This window comes from Neophocaena asiaeorientalis, unplaced genomic scaffold (assembly GCF_003031525.2).
Source record: "Neophocaena asiaeorientalis asiaeorientalis breed wild unplaced genomic scaffold, Neophocaena_asiaeorientalis_V1.1 scaffold39, whole genome shotgun sequence".
Lineage (NCBI taxonomy): Eukaryota > Metazoa > Chordata > Mammalia > Artiodactyla > Phocoenidae > Neophocaena > Neophocaena asiaeorientalis.
This window is the reverse complement of record NW_020175670.1, coordinates 7809518-7833733: the sequence shown is the minus strand read 5'-3', so window position 1 is coordinate 7833733 and position 24216 is coordinate 7809518. Positions and strand designations below refer to the sequence as shown.

At 43.9% G+C, this 24216-nt stretch overlaps 1 protein-coding gene across 11 annotated transcripts in view; it reads left to right on the top strand.

Moving 5' to 3' along the window:
• Positions 1-24216, top strand: part of TBC1D1 (TBC1 domain family member 1) — a 353465-nt gene that overhangs the window by 82853 nt on the left and 246396 nt on the right. The window contains exon 1 of one of the 11 annotated variants that reach the window (XM_024731616.1): positions 7-37. The exons of 9 other annotated variants lie outside the window; for them this stretch is intronic. In XM_024731616.1, the coding sequence (XP_024587384.1) occupies positions 8-37 (30 nt within the window). In that variant the 5' untranslated portion in view covers position 7. Of the gene's footprint in view, positions 1-6; positions 38-172; positions 289-24216 lie in introns of those variants that run through there. One more of the 11 variants, XM_024731617.1, reaches the window with a different exon arrangement.

Genomic DNA, 24216 nt, shown 5'->3' with positions numbered 1-24216 from the left:
GCCCGCGATGTCACCATTGTTCAGCTGGGTGGCCAAGGTAGGCGGCGTCGGGGCCGGGTCGGGACGGCGCCCTTTACGGTAGCTGACGGCCCGGGATCCGGCGTCCGGGCAGGCGCGGCTTGGGGAACCTTGGTAACCGTCGGGTCGCGGGGAGTCCGGGTCGCGGAGAGCGCCCGCGGCCTTGGGGGCGAATCCGACCGCGGCGGGGGCGCCCCGCTGCCCGAGGACGCCCCGCTGCCCGAGGACCGCTGCCGGAGAGCGGCCAAGGCGGCCCGGGCCGTTCACCAGGTGGTTCTCATTCATTAGCCTTTCTTCCCCGTGGGGCGAACGGGCCAGTGGCGTCACGCCCATTTCACAGGTGGGGAGAGTGAGGCTCGACGCAGGGCGGGTGGGCTTCTCCGGCTCCCGAATTCCCCTCACCCTCACGCCCCGGATTCACCGCGAGGTGTTTCTCGGCGGCGGGACCTCGCGCGTCAGCCTCCCGGGTACAGGTTTGTGCTCGGTTGTCTGGGATAGTGCCCTGAGGATTCCCGAAGGCTGAACTTGGTGCGCTTAGAGGATGTCTGTCTTTTGTTTTTAACTCGCTGGTTTCCAGGGGCAAGTTTTGGAGTCTGAATTTTAGTACATGTGCTGCCGAAGCGAGCACGGAGTCTGAATTTTAAACGTAAGTTCTTTCTATTTCCTTAAAGTTTATTTTCAGAACATTGGCGCCTTCAGAATCAGTAAGCGTTACGAGTCCGGGCCAATTCCGCTATCGCAAAAATGAAGGGATTGGAGTGGATTTCTAGAGTTCTCATCAGTTTGAGAAGGCAGTAATAGAATAATACCCTCCCGGAGTACCAGGTGTTTGTGTGTTTTGAATGATGCAGCTCTCAAAGCTTCCACAGGTCGACGGGTTAATGGGGCACCTTCCTCGCGCCCCACGGGCTCCTCTCTTTGCCAGCCCCTTCCTTCGCAGAGCTCGCTCTTGGTGTATGGCAAGGTTCTCTTAATGGGAGAACCTGTTAGCCGTTCTGTGACCCTTTACAAATAATAGGTGGTGGTATCTCTAGTTATGATGCAGCGCTTTTACAGTGTTAAAGTACATTTTTATAAATACCTATTTATGAGACAGATAAAGCTTTGCCTATCATTTAAGTGGTAATAAACTGGAGACACAGAAACCGGATAACACTAGTTACTAGACGGGCACTACCCATCCTCACCAGAATCTTCACTTCCTGAGACATAGCTAGTAGTAAAGTGAAGTGACTTTCAAACAAGTTGTCAGTTGTTATAAGGTAGTTTTGAACTGAAGAAAAATTAATAATGCCCAGGTTTTCTGGCTTGAAGTGATAGCTAATTGGCTTTTATAAATAATGCTAAAATTTAAGAATGTTATATAGTTTAAAAAGTAATTCAGGGTGTGTATATTACTCGGTTGAGGATTTGAGTCTACTTTTGTTATACACTGCAAGGGCAAAAGGAGGAAAAAATAGGCTCATTGTGTTTTATTTGAAAATCAAGAGGTAAATCTAAGAAAACCTTACTGCTAGTACTGTTTTATAGTTTTATTTACTTTCCTAAAACATATTTAATAAGATCCTTTTCACTTATAGGAGTGAGGTGGACTTCTGTTTACATTGGCCTACAGAGGTGACAGTGAAAACAGCAAGCCAAAGCCTTACTTAAAAAAGAAATCAAGGATTGTCAGCTTTCTGCAACTGGTAGTACTTTTGAAAAGCTCATGTAAAAGATGAACATGTTGATAACTTGATCTGAGTTCTGAATCATGTTATTCCAAATTTGTTTAAACTACAGAACAACAACAAAAAACTATGAAATGTTTGTTAAAGTTATGTCAGTTGTCAGCATAATTTTAAAAAGTGTAGTTCTTTTGTATTTCATTTTTTCTAGGTGTTGTGCTATTGTAAATTGCATCCTGTAATTGATTTTTGTAGACAGTGTGTTATTCTGTGAGAGCTTTTAGAATATGAAGGTACTCTTTGAAAGTTCATTTCTTGGGGTTATAGCTTATAAGAGTGGCTTTCTATGGAACCTGTTTGGTGTTCAGTTCAGAGACAAGTCATTAACACACTTTGCATTTTAGACTAGGAAATGTTTTAAAAGTATAAACAAGAGGCACAGATAATACACAGAACTGCATACTCCCAAAGTGCATTTATATTAGATTTTAGAATGACCCTTCAAGAACACATAAATGCATATGAGCACACACCTCACACAAATGCTTGCACATCAAATTCCTGCTTTGACCTTTGTAAACTGCAGCCCAACACCTGTTAGGGAAGAAAGGGAGTGGGTGTCACTTGATGCAGGTGGTTACCTGAACATTAACTTGTTTTTTCTTGGGTGATGCATTAGTAGTGTGTGAATACTGAACATGTAATTTCATGGTGTAAGAATAAAGCCAAAATAAGGAAGAATTTTATTTCAAAGAGATTATCTGTTAAGGGAAAAATTAAGATACACTTCTTAAAATTAGACGTGTCCTGGAACATTAAGGCAGGTGTGCATTATATTAAAATGGGGCCAGGCTTGTAGAGGTGCGGTTTCTTGATTGGTCTTTCATTGGGGACACTGGAGTTGTTTTTTTTTTTTTTTTTGTGGTACGCGGGCCTCTCACTGTTGTGGCCTCTCCTGTTGCGGAGCACAGGCTCCAGATGCGCAGGCTCAGCGGCCATGGCTCACGGGCCCAGCCGCTCCGCGGCATGTGGGATCTTCCCGGACCGGGGCACGAACCCGTGTCCCCTGCGTCGGCAGGTGGACTCTCAACCACTGCGCCACCAGGGAAGCCCTGTTTTGTTTTGTTTTTTTTAATAAATTTATCTATTTATTTATGGCTGTGTTGGGTGTTCGTTGCTGCGCACGGGCTTTCTCTAGTTGTGGCAAGCGGGGGCTACTCTTCATTGCAGTGTGAGGGCTTCTCATTGCCGTGGCTTATCTTGTTGGGGAGCACGGGCTCTAGGCGCGTGGGCTTCAGTAGTTGTGGCACGTTGTGGCTTGAGGGCTCTAGAGCGCGGGCTCAGTAGTCGTGGCGCACAGGCTTAGTTGCTTCGCGGCTTGTGGGATCTTCCCGGACCAGGGCTGGGAACCCGTGTTCCCTGCACTGGCAGGCGGATTCTTAACCACTGCGCCACCAGGGAAGTCCCAACAATGGAGTTTTTACGTAGATTACAGTGTATAAATGAAAACAAGTTTCTCAAGGTTTGTGATTTTAATACTAAGTCCACAGACATCCCTGGCAGTTCTGAGTATTTCTGTTGATTGTTTCTATGCCTCCACTTACGTATTGGTGAAGACTAACAGCAACAGAACTGCCAGGTAACTTTCTGAATTTCCTTGGATCTGCACCCGCCTGTAAAGATGATGGCTAACATTACTGCTAGTATCTCAAATGAGTGGATTTTAAAAATATCTATGTCAGTTTATCAGATGAAATGGAAAATGGGACCTAAATATAGCTAAATTTACTGTGTTCTCAAATCCAAGTCCAGTTTCATATAGCTCATGCCTCGTATTAAGCTATTTTCCAGTGATTGCATATGTATTCAGCAGATATTTAGTGGGTGCCTTCTGTGTACCAGGCACTGTACATGCCCTGAAGGAGTTAGTTCATTTTGTGCCAAAGGTTTATCTTTTAAAAATGTGCGGGCCTTCCCTGATGGTCCACTGGTTAAGACTTGTGCTCCCAATGCAGGGGGCCCGGGTTTGATCCCCGGTCAGGGAAATAGATCCCACATGACACAACGAAGATCCCGCGTGCCTCAACCAAGACCCGGCGCAGCCAAATAAATAAATATTTTTAAAATGTGCACACTGAAGCTTTTTAAGCCAAATATTTAAAAATGCATTAGGGAAGGAGTCCTTTTGTAAACTTGTACTCAATCGCTGATTAATATTTTATGTAAAACCAGGTTTTTCATATTTTGGCTTTGCTTAAAACATGGGTTTTATAGCCATTATTCATTCAACAAGTTATTTAACAAATGTGTTCAACACAGATACAGTTATTGAGCACCTACTATTTGCCGGGTACTGTTTGAGGAGCTGGAGTTGAGCAGTGAACAGGCAGACCAGGTGCCTGTTTTCATGGCGTTCAAATTCTAGGTGGGAGAGACAGTGAAGAAAGAAACAAGCCTAAGCAAGGTAATTGCAGATGGTGGTGAGTATTAGGAAGGGAAGAAGTTAGCAGGGTGGTTCGGTTGAGAGTGCGTGGGGCCTGGGTGGCAGGAAGGTGGCATTTCACCGGAGCGGTGAGAGGGCCCTGAAGATGTACCGGGGGAGGGAGCAGCAGGGAACAGGCCTGGAGGTGGGCCTGGTAGAGCAGCAGGAAGAAGGCAGGTGAAGCGCGGAGAGCTGGGCCCGGAGAGCTGGGCCCTGAGTCGGGGAGGGCTGATCTGGGCCAGGCTCTGCAGGCACTGTGCGGGGTTTGCTTGTAAGTGCTGTGGGCTTGAAAGCGAGGAGTGATGTCTGCTTTGGGTGGAAGCCAAGGGCACCGCTTAGGAGGCTGGTGTGGTCAGGCAGGAGGTGGTAGTGCTACCTCAGATACATATGAAATGATTGTGACCCAGCGTCTGAGACTGGTGCAAATGACCGAGTAACCAACTGCTTCTTCTGTGTTGAATACAAGCACAGTTTGTACTTTGCTCAGCTGCCTCTAACCACAGCTTGCAGGCACACTTGTGTCCTGGCTTTGGGCTTATTTACTTACCTTTGAGGTTTCCTGCAGACTGGATCAGCCCACCTTGGGTGCCTCTGACCAGTTGGACTTATTTTGCCTGTTAGCGCACAGCAGCCTTCCTGAAGATGTGAATCTGCCTGTAGCTAGTATGTAGGCGGTAGTTCTGTTGTCTTGCTTCAAGTCAGTCTGATGTCGGTTTGTTGCTGAGGTTGTGTCCTAGGTTGTGATGGAAAATTTTAAAATATGTATTAACATTTTTTTGGTCTGTAGACTTATATTACTTTTAATTAGTACATGTTTGAGTTGAATGAAGAGGGAAGAACTTGTCGTAGTCAAGCCACTCCTTGAATTTGAAAAATTTGCTGCGTCTGCTAAGTGGAGCTGGTGTAGCCCCAACCAGGATTTCAGCGGCGCTCCTGTGGGGTGCTTGTTGGGTAGTGGCAGCAGCCTCTCTCTGCGCTTCGGGAGCTCGAGTTGCTTAGAGTGACAGTAATTCGGGCACAGGTTGGTATTACGAGTAGAGAATGGAGAAAAGCTGGGGTAGAAACCCCACCTAATCCACAACGGAACACTGCCTGGAGCAGATCTCATAATGAGTAAAAAGCAAATTATAGTTTGTTCTCCCGAGACAGATTCGCTAATCCGATCTTAGCCTAAATGTGCCTCTGCAGTGATCTTGCATTTCTGACTGACTAAGCCCTTCTCGTCTTCATCCCTTCCCTGAAGCATCTCTCGTTCCTTCATTCACCGATTGGATGAGCATACTAAACTGGGAAGAAAATAACCCCTAGGCATTTCCTCTGCCCTGGAGGAGCTCCTCTGGCAGGGAGGGTAGACATCAGCTAGCTGGGCTGTGCCATGGGAGAGCCTGGAGGGGCTCCTGCCCCTTCCGGAAGGTGGCCAAGGAGGAGGTAGCCGGGGAGGGGCAGGGTGTGCCGGGGTAGCACATGCAGAGGCCTGCAGGCGTGTTGAGGAACCTCAGTGACGGGCTGTTGGTCAGGCTGGCAGGAAATCTGCTGTAGGGGGTAGCAGAGGGTGAGCTGAACCGATGTGCTGGGACGAGAGTGTGCACGGCACACAGACCCCTTCACAGGAGCTGGCATTTTATCTTGGGGCAGTGGAGACCCCTTAGGGGCCAAAGCTGATCTCTCCCCAAACTCTTGTAGCTGCATCGTCTATCCTGTGTATCCTTCGTTGCAGTTATTTGAATATTTTACCTCCTTAGCCTGTAAGCTCTATGAAAACAGAGGTGGCGTTGTCATGTACACCAGTGCATACAGATTGCTTCATCTTGTTAAAACGTAGTTCTACTTTAGTAGGTCTGGGATGGAACTCAAAATTCTGCATTTCCAACAAGCTCACGGGTGATGATGCTAATGCTGCCAGTCTGGGGACCACACTTTGAGGAGCAAGGTTCTCAGTTTAAATATTTTCTGTTATACCTACTATTAGACATGGGAGCTGCTCATAGTTTTTAGAACAAATGCCATGATTTCAGAATAGTCACTTGTGTCTGAGAGGACAATAGTAGAAATAGTGTCCCATGAAATAAAACTTAAAAAAAAAATCAACAACCTTGAAAATTGGGTGTTTGGAGAATAGGAGTGAAAGGAAAACTTTGCATTGCATACTCTTGCACTGTTTAAAAAACTTGAACATTTTAGGTATTAGCTATTCAGCTTATCAAATTTAAAAAATACTTTGATGGCCTTTCCTCTTTTTCAGGATATTTAACTTTGCCCCAAATACCATTAGGATATTATAACAGACTAGGCATCAGATTATTATTGAAAAATAGACTCAAATTGCCCCCTTTCTGTTTTTAAATGGACTTTATTTTTTGAGCAATTTTAGGTTTATGGCAAAATCGAGCAGAAGGTACAGAGATTTCCCATGCAGCCTCGGTTCCCACACTTGGAAGAGCCTCCCCTATCATCAATATCCCCCATCAGTGTGGTACATTAGTCACAATTGATGAACTTGCATTGACACATCTTTATCACCCAAAGTCCATGTTTTACACTGTGTTTTATTGGCGTTGTACATTCCATGCATCTGGACAAATGTGTAATGGCATGTATCTGTAATATCACACCGAATAGTTTCCCTGCCCTAAAAATTCTCTGTGCTCTGCCTATTCATCCCTTCCTTCTTCCAGCCCCTGGCAACCGCTGATCTTTATAGTTTTGCCTTTCCCAGAATGTCATATAGTCGGAATCATAAAGTATGTATCCTTTTCAGATTGGCTTCCTTCACTTAGTAATGTACATTTAAGTTTCTCCAGTGCCTTTCATGGCTGGATCACTCATTTCTTTTTAGCACTGAATAATATCCCATTGTCTGGATGGACCACAGTTTATCTATTCATCTACAGAAGGACATTTCAGTTGCTTCCAAGTTTTGACTGTTATGAATAAAGCTGCTATAAACATCCTTGTGTGGGTTTTTGTGTGGACATACGTTTTCAACTCCTTTGGGTAAACGTCAGGGAGAACGATTGTGGGATCATATGGTGAGAGTAAGTTTAGCTTTGTACGAAGCTGCCAAACTGTTTTCCGGAGTGGCCGTACCCTTTTGCGTTTCTACCAGCAATGAATGAGAGTTCCTATTGCTCCACATCCTCGTCAGCATTTGGTGTTGTCAGTGTTCCAGATTGCGGCCATTTGAATAGATGTGTAACGGTATCTCATTGTTGCTTTAATTTGCATTTCCCTAATGATATGTGATGTGGAGCCCTTCCTTTCTTTTGATAACTTTTAAAGAGTAGAAATAATAAATTAGTCTTTTTGAATTTTATTTCATAATATATGTATGGGTATTCAGGAACATTTATAAAAGTTATAGAAAAGGAAAAAATTATTTGGTTATATTTGTGAATCTAGACTTAAGTACCTTTCATTTTTCCATTATTTCTGTTACCTCTGTATTTGCTATTGGAAGAGTGATGAACCAGCAGTCTATACTGTTTGTTAGATTTATAAGAAAGATGTGATGAGAAAGAATTTTCTTAGTTTTCATGACCTTTGGTACTTATGCAGATTATTTTTACATCTGTCACGTGTTATGATGGGATTAGACTCACAGGGCTTATTCACTTTGGTTGAGCTGGGCTAAATTAACTTTGCTGAGCCTTTCTCACCTATAAAATTAATAATGTGTTCTGTATTTATCTCTTTTTTAATAGGCCCTGTTTTAAAATAAAATAATGTCAAAATTTGCTTAAGAAATTATGAAGAGCATCTGCAAATGTAAACTATTTAAAATGTGGTTGAGTTTGCAGTTTAAGTCCATGGTTCTTTTTGAATGCGTGGTGGTAAGTGCTGTGGATCCAGAGAAGAGTAGGACAGGCTCAGCCTTTGAGCAGCTTGCAATTTATCAGGGAGAGGGCCCCTGTGAAGATAATTTAATTTAGTGCAATAATACAGTTGTATACACAGGGGGTCACTCAGCCGGGGAGTCTGGGGAGACTTTAGAGGAGAGGATATCTGAACTCAGTCTTTATTTATTTATTTATTTGTTTTGGCCATGCCGGGTCTTAGTTGCGGCATGCGTACGGGATCTAGTTCCCCTACCAGGGATCAAACCTGGGTCCCCTGCATTGGGAGTGCGGAGTCTTTCCCACTGGACCACCAGGGAAGACCCTGAGCTAAGTCTTTAAAGAAAGACGATTGGGTTGTAGGTCATCGATGTGATAGATTATGAAAAAGAATAGTTAGGATATACTCTTGGTAGTTTTCTAGCATGTTTTGGAATTATTCAGGGTTGCTCTCTAACTCTGTTCACCTTTCTTTTGAGACGAATGATTTTTTAACCTTAAGGACGGCATGTCACATTAAGTAAACTACCCAGATACAGGGAGATTCAGAATTAAGAGCAACGCTTTGTTTCATCCCAGCACACCCTAGGGCATGGACACACCTGTTGGTAATTGTGGCGTGGTGGTCATTCTGGTGTAACCAGAATATAATTCTCTTTTCTGCATGAGGAAACTGAGACTCAGGGCAATTAGGTGACAATATAGATCATATAGCTAGTTGGGGCAGAACTAAACCCAAGGTCCCGGACCCCTGGGTTTTGCACACCTTGTTAATGTTGCCCTGCTGATTTGCTTCTACTTTTCTCTCTAAATTATTTTACTAAAATCAAAAGTATGCATGTCTATCAATAGGTTGTAGTTAAGAATATTTTATTTAGTCACCTGACTTTATGCATGTGCATTTCAGAGTAGGTCAAGGGGCCTGCAAGGAAAAAGGCAAAGAAAAGAAGCATGAAGTGAGTAGTCTGTTGGGGTGGTTGGAGATTCTCTGACATGACACATGAAGGGTGTCATTGTCATAAATGCTCAAGAGCCTGGGAGGCCTGGCAGCTGTGTGAACTGTGTGTAGGCAGAAACCAGGGCCTGAGTATTTCAAGAGAGTGCAAGTTGCCAAAGTCCAGTGTGGTGACATAGCTCCCCCAGTACTGGGCTGCTGTTCCCAGGAGGGCATCCTGTGGGAGATGAAGCAGGTGTGTGTACCGTATCTATTCTCCTCCGGTAAGGGAGAGTGAGTTTTCTCAGAGAAATGTCACTTGCAGAGTGGATTTATAGTGTTGACGCAACCGTGGAAAGGAAGAGATGATTACATTTTTGAGCAGTTAATATGTGCCAGCCATTGTTTTGGGAGTAGTCAGCTTCCAAGTAATCCTGGAAGTAGTGGTATTATTCCTTCCCTCCTTTTTTGGGAAAGATGTATGAAGAAACTGAAGTTCACAGAAGTTAGGCAACTTGTCACTTGTCATAGCTATTAAGATTAAAGCTTGAACTGTCTGGTTCTGAATTCATGTTTTATCTGTTGTACCTATGCTACCTCTGTAATAAGCGGATTACAACACATGTTCAGGATTTGAAACAAGGGTGGTCAGAACTTAGAAAAATACCCTTTCCCACTGAAAGACTGAACTTTTTTTTCTCCCATTGGTGAGAGGTAAAAAACGTTCAAAATTGTTATTAAGATTAAAGCTTGAACTGTCTGGTTCTGAATTCATGTTTTATCTGTTGTACCTATGCTACCTCTGTAATAAGCGGATTACAACACATGTTCAGGATTTGAAACAAGGGTGGTCAGAACTTAGAAAAATACCCTTTCCCACTGAAAGACTGAACTTTTTTTTCTCCCATTGGTGAGAGGTAAAAAACGTTCAAAATTGGCTGCTTTTAAAAATAGGTGTATAAGATTGAAGCTATTCAAGAAGGAGCTCATATTTTTTGAATGCCCGAACTTCATGGTGTTCTTGGTTAGGGAGGGAAGAAAACAGGAAATAAGAGGAAAATCACCAATAGTTAATTGAAGATGGGTCAAAATTGGGAAATGTTAGGGCAATTAAATGAAAGACTGAAAGAGGTCAGTTTTGAGGTGACCTTGAGGCTGGTTTTCAATTTTCTTGTTGACTTGAGTTTTGAGCTTTAGAGAATTATCACTCATTATCTGATGTTCTTTTGCAAGCACCATGGAACCATGTTTTGTAGTTATTCAGCTTCTCTGGAAAGTGCTCTTTATGTTAGGAATTATTCCAGAGCATCCTGCCACAGTGGCATCTCCTCCAGCCTGCGACAGGACACCAGACGGGAAGTTAAAGGCATGGGTTGGAGGCCCAGGTTTGCCTGTGTTGCTGTTTAGCCTTGGCTCGATGCCACGGGAGTGGTGATCTCTGCCCTGCTGCCCAGCACGTAGTCCTGTTTGGGTGTCACATGAGATGAGGTGAGTGAATGTAAACTGTCAAGCAGTCTTTAGGGTGAGCTCGTCTAGGCAATGGGGTGGATGTAGCCATACGTTTCCATTAAATTTCTTGACTTACACTTCAGGTTACACTTCCCTGGGCCTTTGGTCTCGTAGAACATCGTGTTGAGTAATCACGATGATTGTTCTCAGTTTGGAATGTCTCTGTTACTGCAAGTCAGGGTGGTCATCTTAGACTGTCCACCTCTGATAAGGAAGAGAGGGCCCCTGGAGCCAGTGGCCTGGGACAGATCCCCTTTCCATCTGGTCCCAGTGGAGATGCCACCTTGGACACGTCACTTCTGTTTGTGCATGAATGTGTTCATCCTTAAAATTGGGGATAAGAGCCATCTTCCAGGCTGTTGAGGATTTATCCACATAACATACTTAGAACAATGTCTGGCTGAGCTTAAACACTTAATAAGAGTGAGCCATCACCGTCATCTTCTTCATTGCATTTAGGGGGTGGAGATGACCTTTGCAGTTGCTTATTAGTTCTGTTCCCTCTTTTGAAAGATAACATTGGGTCCTCCAGAGGTGAAGTGGTTTCCCCAAAGTCACAGCTGAGATTAGAACAAGGTGTTCTGACTCTTAGTCCAGAGCGCATTGCAGCTCTTTGCATCACTTGGTACTCAGCATGATACTGAGGCTTTTTCCTGTTGTTTCATCACATTCTTCATGAATTAAACATAAGCCGTGGCTCACGAGTACAGAACGAGAGCAAAATGCTTTCGTCAGACCACAAGTCATTTAGATCCGATAAGGGGATAGAGGGGCAGAGAGAATTACACAGGCCTCTGCCACCAGCTGCCTGTGTGACCTCACCCAGGGTCACAACTCTGCCTTGATTTCCCCTTCCCTAAAATAGAGGCAGGGAGCAGCTGCTGTTTCTGAAGTACTTCTCATCTCTCAAAATACCGCGAAGAATTTCTTCACTGCCAGGGCTGTTAACGCCCAGGAAATAGTGTGCCAACCAAAGATGTAGATTCTCCCGTTTTGGAAAACTTTAAAAATAGGAAGGAAGTTTATTTGTTTAGCAGAGTTCATAACTGTAGGCCCGCCGAAGGCGGAGACTCAGCCAAATGAGTATTTTGGGGAAGTTCCTTTCACAGGGTGGACCCAGAGGAAATCAGTCATTAGGTGAAAATAAATCGTAAGATCTTTGAGACAGTATTTGCTTAGAGACATTTACACATGCTATTGTGATGGTCTTTTGTTTTCTTATACATGTAAGTTTCCAAATTTAAAATATTAGAGCTTTAATTTTGTAAAATGTGATTTCAGAAACACAAACCATAAACCTGCTTATGAGTAATGAGTTTGTGGCCCCTTGTGTTTGATTATTACCAGATTAATTGTATAATGAGCATGAAGTTTGCTAGTGCTTTTGGTATAGTCAGAACCCTCTTATAGTTCCCAAAATAGCTATATTACTGTTTGTAGGTGAATGGAAGGGATTCTCTTCCCACATTTGAAAATGTATGAATTTAGAGTACACTGGAGTTTCAGTCAAGGCAGTATCACCCAATTTTAGGGTAGCTGAAAGAACATGGTACCAGAGTTTGATTTCTATGAATTCTGTAGTGTTTAAACTAGTTGAGATTGTAATCTCTGGATCTTTTCCCCCAGAGGGAAGAGCTCAGTGAGCTAGACCACCAAAGCATACGTACGATACTGTATTCATTATTTTGCAGTTACCACACTACTTAGGGGAGTCCTGTGGTATTTCCAGATATTTTTGGCCAAGAAATACAGCTTCTCTTTCAAGTTCAGTGTCAGTCACCACACATTGATTGTGCATCTTCTCTGTGCCAGACACTTGGGACACAGATGAGAAAGACACAATTCCTGAGTCTTAGAGGGGAAGGTGGGTGTGTGCAGTGGTCCTTACACAGAAGTCCCACAGTCCAGTGGGCTGGGGGGTGCTCAGCCTCTGAGTAGTCTTCTGGTACATGGAGGTGATAATTTTCCAAATGCAGTAAGTCCCACTTGACAGTCTCCCTGTTGACTTTAATCAGCAGGCATAGTCAGAACCGATTGTACACTGTTAACTTAAATGTTGTCCTTCTCAAAAGCAGCCAGAGATGTGGTTTGGATGTAGGTGTTAAGAAAAGCCAATATATAGTGTCCTGGAGCACCTCTCTCTGCAGCTTTCCGAGGCTCTGTAGATGTAACAAGTTTTTGCTGTAATCTTGATTGAATAAACAGGCAGTAGAGTGCGGCCGGCTCCTCTCTTTGGGGGAGAGGGTGAGTCTGCTCTCAAGCCCTTGGGGCAGACCCCAGGCTGGGCAACAGAGTCCTTCACATCCACATGGTATTAGCAGTTAAACTGGAAGGTGTAACCAGTGGGGCTTGTGAGTCTAAGAGAAATCCCCTAAGTCACTAGAAATGTGGGCACTGTGCTCTTTTTTTAATTTGGTGGGCTTAGAGGTTTTAGTCTAATAAGGACATTTCAAGCCGAAGTCTCTATTTCATCCCTGTTAAAAGCAAATCACGGGGACCTGGTGTGGTCTAGAAAAAGAGCCCTGAAGTGGGGAGGTCTGGCTCTGTCCAGCCTGGCCTGTGACTGGAGGCCTGTCATTCCAGGCCTCTGAGGCTCTGTTTCCTGAGAAAATGAACAGATTAAATGAGTGGTTTTTGAGAGTCCCATCCAGGGGGTGAGCAGGAACGCTTGACCGGAAGAAGCAGTACGAGCAAAGGCATGGAGGCGGACATCCGAATGAGCAGAAGCCCAGGATGTGTGTGAGTGGAGCTCAGTGGACCTCCCTCCCTGCCAAAGATGGTGAATTAGGGGGTTCACAGGGAAGAGGTGGTTGGAGCACCCGCGTGGAGGGCTCGGCAGGTCAGGCTGCGAGGTTGGTATTTTGGTAGTGATTGGAGCCCTAGAAAGTTTGTTGAGTGGTAGGCTGATGTGATGCAAGCTGGCCTTCTGGAAGACGAGGCTGCCAGTGGAGAGTGGGCGGGCGGGTTTATATACCGGGAGAAGCCAGAGGCAGGGCTGGAGGTCTTGCTGTGGTCTGAGTTAAGTGCGGGCCTAGACCAGTGCTTGAGGTTTTGGGCTCCTAGTGAGAGACTGTACCTTGATGGCTTATTGAAAAATGGAGCAAGAGAGAAGATTAGAAGGCACTTTTCAGGCTTTCAAACTACTTGCCTGGAAGGCATTTGGGAAACAAGGAAATGAGAGAGACCTGTTTTAGGGCAAAGAGGATGAGCTTGACTGGGATGTTTTAAGGTCAAGGTGTCCAAAGTCTGGGTGATTCTTAGAGAGGTGATTAGAAATTTGAGTCAAGTTTAGGAATGAATTCAGACCTAAGACGTACACTAAATTATCTTTGTCGACCTTGGGGCAGTGGATGAGGTCCCTGGAGGTAGAGTAGAGAGAAAAGCAGAACCCTATGAAGAGTCTTCCCTGAGATGCCTGTGAAATGGAGGTGCATTTTACTAATACAGTCTAAAGGAGAGAATTACCCTAACAAGATTTCCTTATCCCTCCCCTCCCCTTAGGGCTTATCTTTATTTTATTTTTTTCCTCTTACCCTTGTAAACCAAGATGAAGTCCCACTTTTGGAAATGTCTTTTGGATTCAGAGACTGCAGTTCCTGCTTGGTAGGTGGAATGTAGAGATCAGAGTTGAGTTTTAGCGAGGCACAGAGGCTTCTCGCTGCCCGTGAGCCGTCCCCTTGGCATGGGAGAAACGACAAAGCCTTGGACGCATTCCCAAGCAGCTCTTGGCCAGCACAGCCGAGCCTTTATCTCTTGTCAGCCTTGGTTTCGGTGTTGGTTCTCTAGGAATGTTCCTGATTGTAAAATATCTGGTCTCATGAAGATGAAGTCAGTCGAGGACCCTGGGGGAGTGGGGGCGGGGAGGAGGAGCCGCACGGTCAGACTCCACAGGTTGGGAGGTGTGGCTCCGGGGCTCTTGGAGGGGGCAAGTCCCGATGCCTGTCTGTTGGAGGGCCCTAGACTCAGGTGCTTGGAGGTCTGAGCCGCCTGGCTGTGCTCCCCGCACATCCCAGGAGGCTCAGCGTCCCCAAGACGTCCCTGCCCTTCTACACAGCTCAAATGGAAAGACAGATTGTTGTATTCTGAGCAGAACTCTCTCTCACTGTGTCTCACCTTCTTTCCTTCCCATGAGAGAGAGAGAGAGAGAGAGAGAGAGCGCGCGCGCGAGCGAGCGAGCGCGGGAGACTGTGCCTTTTCCCTGCGACAGACTTGCAAAGGCAGTGGTGAGTTTCCGTCTTGTCTTCCCTGCCCGAGCTGCAAGCCCATAGCTCCGTCCTCCAGCCTCCGTTCGTGGATCTGCAGGCACCTTGCGACTCTTAGTGCCTCTGCTTTTAAAGTCTTCTGAAACCGAAAATGAAACTTGCTGTGTGGCATGATGGGCAGGGAGGACAGTGGGGCTGTGACCCCTTTAACGCAAGGATGACATTTCTCCTACTGCCATAGGCTTTTCTTTCCTTTTTCATTCTTTTGATATCCAGGCTGTTCTGTTGGCTTATCCTGGGCTTACAGTCAACTAAAATCTGTAAATCTTTTTCACATGAACTTTGGCAGGCTGGGTCTACCCTGTGGGTACTTTCCCAGCTGAGAGTTTATCATGTTTTATACATATCACCATGTTCCTGATGTTGGTATTTTTTTGGTATTTTCATTCTATTAGCCAATTTATTTATATAGCATAGTAGGATTTTGGAACTGGAAGTGATTTAAAGAGTACTGCAGTTCATTCCCTTCAGTGTGACACACGAGTCCCTGGTCTTGGAGAAACTGCCAGTGGAGGGATGGTTGGGTGCTTGGACGAGATCGGATTTTCATTCTCACACACCAGGAGTGTAGGTGGGTCAGGGAAGGAGGAGAACCGTTAGCTGAGGGCTGGGCGCCGTTAGGAATTGACACTTGGACAACTTCATTCTATGTGCAACTTTACACTGTTTCATTTTCGTCTTCTGTACTTTTCTTTCTTTTTCTTTTTCTTTTTTTTTGTTTTTTTTGCGGTACGCGGGCCTCTCACTGTTGTGGCCTCTCCCGTTGTGGAGCACAGGTTCCGGACGCGCAGGCTCAGCGGCCATGGCTCACGGGCCCAGCCGCTCCGCGGCATGTGGGATCCTCCCGGACCGGGGCACGAACCCGTGTCCCCTGTGTCGGCAGGCGGACTCTCAACCAGTGCGCCACCAGGGAAGCCCCTTGTGTACTTTTCTTGATTGATTTCCTTCATCTCTAAATTCAGGAAGAGAGTATTTGCCACTTAATTCTGCTTTTGAGGTATCCTGTGCTGGGATACAGTCTGAGTTTTTTAAACATTTATTGAAGTTATCTAACATGACTTCTGAGAAAGTCAGGGACCAGCAAATAGTGTTGTTATTGTCATACTTGGTAGACATAAAGTATAAAATATGTTAGGTGGCAAATAGATTAGACCAGTTCTAACTAATATCCTTTACTGGCCAGAGTTCTGATGTGCCTGTTGATCAAGATGAAAGAAAGGGGATGGCCACTTGGTGAGTATAGTTTATTTCCAAAAATGGACTGAGATGATATGAGAGAAAAGACCTGTTTCTACCACTCATCTGAATGAAATTTGGGATTCTTGAACATACATGATAGGTTTTATTCAAGAATGCAGTTAATGCTGTAAAAGCTAGTGTGGTGCAGTATTTTAAAACTGTAAATAATGTGGTTTATAAATAATATTTATAAGCCATAGCAGAAGCCCTTCTGGCAGTTAAGTCGGACAGTCATGCATTAGTAAGTTTAAATTTCTAACATGCTCCTGGAAACTACTATGGATCTCACAGATGTGGGTGACAGGGCTGTGAATGGGCTGCCAGGTAAATGTGTGCAGGTTGCATACTGCACAAAAGCATCCAGCCGACAGGGCAAGCAGGGGCTGAGATCCAGCCCACGCTTGGCATACCAGAGTCTTTTTGTTTGTGAGGTTGGGGAGGACAGGGGTTTTTGGCTTTCAGTAATTTGGACAAAGGCACCGTATATGCAGAGGGTAGCTCTATGCTATAAATTATTTTGTGTTTATAAAAATTAATATTGATGTTGTCAAGGTGATTCCATACTGTGTTCACAAATGTTATAATTTGAATTAGGTTGATTTTACTGCAATTCCTAGGAAGTAGCAAGAGTATTTATCTGACTAAGAGGGCTAATGGTTTATCTAAACTCAAGTTTGAACTGTCAGCTTCATAAAACAGGCCAGTTCTTACTATTATCACAATTTTTATTTAAGCTACAAATTTTTGTCTTAAGTAATTACCTATGCATATAAAAGGGCAGTCTTTTGAATATCGCTTTTAGACTGTCGTCTGAAGTTTTTAGTTTCTGTGGATATGGAAGTTTATTTTTCAGATGGTGTCCCATGACTTAAATTTTGTGTGTTATGTAGTGAAGCATTTGGGGTCACTTAGAAATGTATGCTGAAATTCTGCATTGAAAATAATTTATCATGTTGGAAATGAAGATTTTTTTCCTCCAAATAATTTTGTCCCTGGAAGGCTTTATATAATAAAATTAGACAGTAACCTCTAACATTTCTTAAAGTTTAAGAAAAACGTACTCTTTTAAAATTAACCTTTTTGTGCGATTGCAAAAGCAGTGTATGTAAATACAGAAAAACAACATGTTGATAAGCAAAAATAAGGAACCACCGAATTTCTGCTACCCAGAGATAACCATGGGCAGTCCCTTCCAGATCTTTAGTGATGAGCAGTGTTTAAAATTGCATCTCTTTTGCTGAAAATAAGTAGAAGAGATAACAGCTCTTCACACATACATCCTTTTAAAAAAACCTGTCAGAGTTTTGGCCCAGAATGCCGAAATGGACTGGGTGCATGGGGTGGGGACTTGTTCTCTGGGCTGCAGCGCACGCTACCTACACAATTTCCATGCTTCCTTCAGGAATAAAATGACCTTGAAAAGAGAGAGAACTCATATGCATGAATAGGGAATTGTAATTTGTATTCAGATTTCTGGATTTTGTTTTTGGTCTCAGTGGGTGGTTCTCCCATCCAACCAGTCAACTCTCACATCCAGTGAATTACTAATTCTTGCCTGTTTGACCTTCGGAATTGTGCTTTGCCTCATCATCTTCTCTGCATTTGTATTGCCACAGCCCTAGCCGGAGGACTGTCATTTCTTCCTGCTCAGATGCTCCTTTGTTCACACGTGGATTCGTTTATTCGGTCTGATGTGAGGAAAAGGGCCAGGCACTGGGGTGACAAGGCCCTTGGTTCTGGGACTGAGCTTCTCAGCAGGGTGAGGGCAGGGAACTAAGCCATTCCCACTTCAGCATCCTCCTGCCTGTCATCCTCCTTCTGCTGTTTTGTCCGTCAAACGTCAAACCCATTGTCTCCACAGCAGCCGTGTGACCTGTTGGAAACTCTGCTGGCCCAGCCTCACCTGTGTCAGCCTCCCGCCATCTGCTAGGCGAGGGGAGTGCCCTCCTTGCCTCTCCTGACCAGCCTCGACTCCTTGAAGGCTCAGCCCAGGGCTCCTCTCCTCCAAGCCTCTCCTCCTGTCCTGCCCTCTCCTCCCTTCACTGGTGACTGCTCCTGTGGCCTCCAGTGCCTGATTTTCTAAAAAGTGCTGTGTTTCTTTCTCCACTTAGATGGTCACTTTCATCGACAGCCCCAGTGCCCAACACTGATCCAGAAGACTCTGTGTTTCTGTAAAATGGAAATAGCATGGTTTTCCTCAGAGGGTTGGTGTGAGGATGCAGCGAGGTAATCTGTGTGAAGCATGGTGTCTGGCACATAGTTGGCTTCCGTAAGTGGGGGGTAGTGCCCGAGATATGATATTAACTTAAACTACTTGATTCGATGAAGGTCTCAGAAGTTCAGCTTTTCCCCGGACAATGTGCATATGATTGTATAGAATATTGGTGTCACACTTTCTCTACCTGATATTAGGTAAGGTTCATGAAAATAGTCATTTTATTTTTTGTGTCTTTCAGTTTTTTGTTTTTTTTTTGCGGTAGGCGGGCCTCTCACTGTTGTGGCCTCTCCCGTTGTGGAGCGTGGAGCACAGGCTCCGGACGCGCAGGCTCAGTGGCCTGGCTCACGGGCCCAGCCGCTCCGCGGCATGTGGGATCTTCCCGGACCGGGACACGAACCCGTGTCCCCTGCATCAGCAGGAGGACTCTTAACCACTGCGCCACTAGGGAAGCCCCATATTTTCAAATAAATATATTTAAATTAAGGTTAATTAGATTACATTATTTATTTTACACTTTAAGATAGAGAAACAGAAAAGTGCCGTTCACTTGCCTCTCACATTAAAGTGTGTGTGTTTAGTAAACACTGACACAAACCTGCAGGGTCCACAGAAATGAATCAAATGACACCCCATTCCCAGCCCCAAATGTCAGTGCTGTGACCTGTATTACCACAGCAGGCTGGGGCCCGTGGGAATGGAGGTGCTTGAACGGGTCTGGAAGAATCAGCAGATGCTAGTGGAGAGTCGATGGAAGAAGATTCTAGAGTAAAGGCTGCCCTGCGTGCCTGCACTTGTCAGATGTGAGCTGCAGCTTAAATGACAGTTTCTTGAAATGAGAATTCAAAGGTATTTATTTTGTCATATTTTCCTACCGTCCCATTGGCAGGGCTAACGTAAAGTTGACGGTTGAAAATTATTTTCATTTGTTTGTATATTAGACTAAATTGTCATAATCAAGGACTAGCTAGGCAATACATCACGTCAGACTCAAATTGAGTACTTATAACATGTGAAAAGAGTTGTAACGTTTTTATATTGGTGAAGAATTTACATAGAAATTAATTCCGTAACTCTAAGTAATGGACATTTGAGTTTTAACCCACTTAGATTTTGCTTCCCTTATGGGCTGCATCATAACATTGTAATATCCCTTTGTAGACTTCGATGGCTAAAGGTGTTTAGGTGTTTTCTGCTCTGAAGTTTGTAGGGCTGTCCTGGTCTAGTTTTCCCATTTTCAGCTAGATTTATGTGTGCATTGGGGCAGTGGGATGGCTTTGTTTTATTGTTCATCTATGCAGTATATACACACCATGATCCTGAGAGAGATGGCTGGCGGTGGTGGTGATCTTATGTTTGAGTTATTGTAGCTGGTCCCTCCGCTGCACCTGCCCCCCAACACCCCTACTTCCTTAAGTCCAAGAATCCTTAACCTGGAATCTGACGATGGAAGTTGGGAGTGCGGGTCCCTGAACTTGGATGGGGAAAAAAATTCACCTTTATTTCCACTAACCTTTAACTGCAGTTTAACATCTTCAGTTATGAGTCATCACCCTCCCCATAGCATTAGCAACTCCTGTGATAGTAACATCAATAAAATCACGTGTTTTCATATTGCATTATAGTTGCTACACATCTCTCAAAAGTACTGTATATGCTCATCATTACTTTGAATTATGGCAGACATACGATTTGCCGCTAGACCTTGTTAAGTTTGGTGATAAGCACATAATGCTTTATCATAATTATTTGGATAATTCCCTCCTGGTATAATTCTTTTGTATTGTTTTGTGTAAATGCCTATGGCATTTAAAAATCTAACTCTGAGAAGAGTCCGTAGGGGTTTGTCAGAGGGTGTCTGTGGCACAGTGAGTTTAGGAGCCTCTGCTTTGGTCCCTGGGGTGCATTTGGGAGAGCATACCAACATTTACATTGGGAGAACTGGTAGGAATGTGGGGTATGTAATTAAAAGCTGAGATACCGTCTCTCGTTCCCATACATCCTTGCCTGTTGTCTTAACCCCTGGCAGCATGGAGCTTTGCACAGCCTCGGTAGCTCTTGTGGTCATTGTAATATACGCTCACCACAAAAAAAAAAAGTGTTAAAGTACATTCTCTATAGCCTTTGAAAAAATACGCTAAATGTTTCCCATCCAAAAATGGTTAAAGTAAAAATAGCTTAGGTGCTTAAAGGGGCAGCCTTCAGCTGTCTAGTAAAATCTTATAATCCAAAAAGATTTAGTCTCAGTGTTTCTGGTTTGCTATTTTTACAGCATTTGTTCCTTCTGCAAATATTTGTTGCATGTATACTATGCACAGGCATTGTGTTGGAGATTCCACAGGTTTATCATGGTTTCTCTTCTAAGGTTTACTTGAGATATCTCTTATCACTTAAAAACCTTGAAATCACTAAACTTTCATTTTCAATTGCAATCATTCATACATTGAGCATACTTGCTGTATGCCAGGCACTGTCCTAGGCACTTTGGGCTGTATCAGTGAGCAAAATAGACAATAATTTTGCTGTCTTATAGCTGACGTTCAAGAATTTAGGTGTTTTCTGCTCTGAAGTTTGTAGGGCTGTCCAGAAAGTGCCACAGAAACTGTTTGCCACTCACAGACCTGTGTAGTTTTGTACGGTAGTGGTTTTCACTCTCTGTTCCTGTGGGCCTTGTGACACCTCAGGGCTGGCAGGAGGAAGGAGAAGGGAATGTCCTCCTTCCCCAGCTCCATTTTAATCAGAGCTTTGCTACTCTTATATTTTGGGGTGAGCTGGGTGAGAGTTTCATTGCCTACAGGATGTTTGGAAATTTGGTCACATTAAAAATGTGGTTGGCATTATCTGTGGCTGGCTGATATGGAATAAATTTTTGTCACTTATTACCAGTTCTGTACTGAAAGGCAGTTGGAGTAATAGCAAGCTTATTGCCTTTAGGTGCTGTTACTTTAATAATAGAGAGTTGACCTTTTCTTACTTGGCAAATGTGAAGGTCACAGTTGGCATTTTTTGGAAACTAATATGTGCTAGGCTCTACACTAACAACTTTCAAATTGTTTAATTTTCTCCTCAAAACAACCTAAAAGGGTAGCTGGTAATATCCAATTTTGATATAAGAGGATGCCGAGCTTCTAAGAAGCTGGGTGTCCTGCTCAGACTTGCACATGAAGTGGCAGAGTTTGGAGCTTATTTTGGCATTTCAGCTCCAGAGTTCCCTGTAGGAACTGTCAGTGCAGTAGATTCATGGCTTCAGCTGGGGAAGGAGTTAGGGCTGACTTTTTCTATCTTTTTAAAGTTTATTCTGTTTCTGCTCCCACATGCCCTCTCTCCCCCATCTCCCTCCTAATGGAATGTGTCTCTGTGGTCTAAAAAGCAATACTGGGTTCACTCTCATCTCTTACTTACCTCCCCCTCTTCCCACATGCACACAAACACTTCATGCTCTAAACGCAGCTATGGGGAGCCTAAGTGGTGTATGCAAAGTTTGGGGTGCTCCTCACACATTTGCCAGAACGACTTCTGATTGAGCAGAGTTCATGACAGGTAGCATGAGGTTAATTGGAATTGGATCCTGAATAGGTTAAAAAAAAATTTTTTTTTTTGTATTTCCATTGTGTACAGTGTTTGCAGTGAATGAAATTGATGCTGTGATCGGAAAGGAATGAGATGGTTTTAGAATGGGTTGACACTATGCCCATGACGATAAATGCAGAACACTATGATCCTTTTTTTTTTTTTTTTTAAGTAAAGGAAATGACCATTTAGTATACACAAGCAGCCATAGGTAAGAAAAAAACTGCTAACTGTGATATTTCTGGGCTTGGGATTATAGGCAACTTTAACTTCATATATTTTTGTATTTTTCTTTTATATCGATGTGTATTAAGCTTGTTACTGAAAATAAAAGATGACTAAAGAGTACATTCTGCTGCTGAGTTTAAAAAGGAGTCTGGGGACTTCCCTGGCAGTCCGGTGGTTAAGACTACTTGCTTCCATTGCAGGGGACATGGTCCGGGAACTGTGGCTTCATGAACTGTGGGTTGGGTGGGCCTGTGTGTCCCACCTGACGAGTTTAATATGTTTGGTCCTGGGTGATTTTAGGTAGAAGCAAAACACTATTGGTGCCCAGTGCTCTAGCTGGTTTCACTGTTTTGTTTATAAATGCACACTGTGTGACCAAATATTCCTTTATTGAAGATCTCTCCTCAGTGATAACATTTCAAAAGGGCATCATTTATAGAAACTAATTATGGCGTGTGTCCTGGAGAAGGAACCAGCGCTCTTGTTTAACGGTTTCTTATAGCACGTTTATACGTTTTTAGTTGCCCTGCCTTGTAGAAGAGAGACCGCAGTAGCCCTTTTCAAAGATTATGTAACATACATAACTGATACCGGGTGATTGCTATGGTTAACTGCTAGTTCATTATATTTGTGAATGTTTCGTAACCTTGGAGAGATTATTTTGAAGTAAACTTTAATCAAAATTATAGAGTAGCATTTCTTATAAGGCATTTGCTCTTACGTGTTTAACAACCTGAGACCTCTGAAATACAGTCAGTTTATTTGCAAATCAGATTTGCCCTTAAATGGTATAAATAGCTTGTCAGATATCTGTGTGGCGAGTCTTGTGTTTTTGTCTTCACTAGTTCGTTCATCTGTGCTGTGAGCAGGGTCTGGATCTGTGCAGTTGGGCTGCTTTATTGCTGTTCACAGCTTGCCTAGGGTCTTAATAATCCCATGGATTTTGGGTGTGATGGTGTAGCGGGCAGGGAGAGGAGCACGTTCCTTACCTCGGGGCATGACAGAGGACAGGTGGTAAGAGAGCTGAGCGCTGTCAGGTGCTTCTGAAAACTGCAGGTGCCAGGGCCCCACCTCCACAGGCTGCTTCACCTCAACTGATGAGTAGTCACTCGTTTTTAAAATTATTGGCAGTTCTAATGTGCGGCCACATTTGAGTTGCAAATCAGTGCATTAAATGAAGAGGGTTGGACTTTGAGGACTCATGTTCCCAGGTTGAACATCCAGTGATTTCTGTCAGTGTTTATGCTGACCATTGAAAACGTCTTGGCTTCTAAAAATTGTTTTAGAAAACTTAACGAAACAACTTCCTAATCTTAGAGCAATATCTTCTCCTACTCTTCCTTTCTTCTCCCACCTTCTTTTGTTAGCTCCTGCAAGCTATTAAATCACTTCTCGAGTTGGATTTTAGTCTCATTGTTTTAAGTGTTTGTAGAAAAGTGCCAGTTTAGCCAGAAGGTTGTAGTGAACCTTTCAAACGATTGTTTTGGAACATGACGCTGGGTTTTGTGTTTGCGTTGCACCTTTCATGGGGTTTAAAAGCTACTAAGATAAGAGTTTACCCAGTTTGCCATATCAGAACTAGAGTGGCTGAATACTACTACTTCTGTTTGACCTGGAGCATAGAAAGATGAGGCAGTCCTGACTGAGGGTGTGAGACCTGCGTCATCAGCGTTTCTGACGTGCCAGGCGCTTCCCCAGCCAGCTCACAGCACGTTTGATCTTTATTTTGGGAAGATGTAATGCATTCATCTGCCCTTTGGCTAATTGTAAGCGCACAGCAGGAGTGGAGGCATTGGTTCCCTTTGAGGAGTCACGACAGACCTCCTGGGGACCAGCCTTCTCCAGCACGCATTGGAAATTGCACATGCAGACGTGTCTCTTCCTCCCTGCACTGTGAACCTCTACTAAGGCCAGGAGGAATCTCGTCTTATTCACTGTATGAGATGTATTCATATCTTTATTTCGAATCTAGTCTTGACAGGCTGGACCGTTGGGTAATATGAATACTCATGCATGTCTTATATAGAAAGCATTAGGCAGCTGTCTTATTCTCTTTAAATAATTTAAGTATGGAGCACTAGTAAGAAGGTATTTTCTTAGTCGTTTTGTGTGAAATTCAAGGCATGTAAGATAGAGTGAGGCGACACGGTTTAATTTCGTTTTCTTCCCCTATTTACGTTGTTTATGACCAACAAGTACAAATAACCACTCATCAACAAAAACAAAACACAAGTCTGTTCCTTCTGGAAAATAATTATG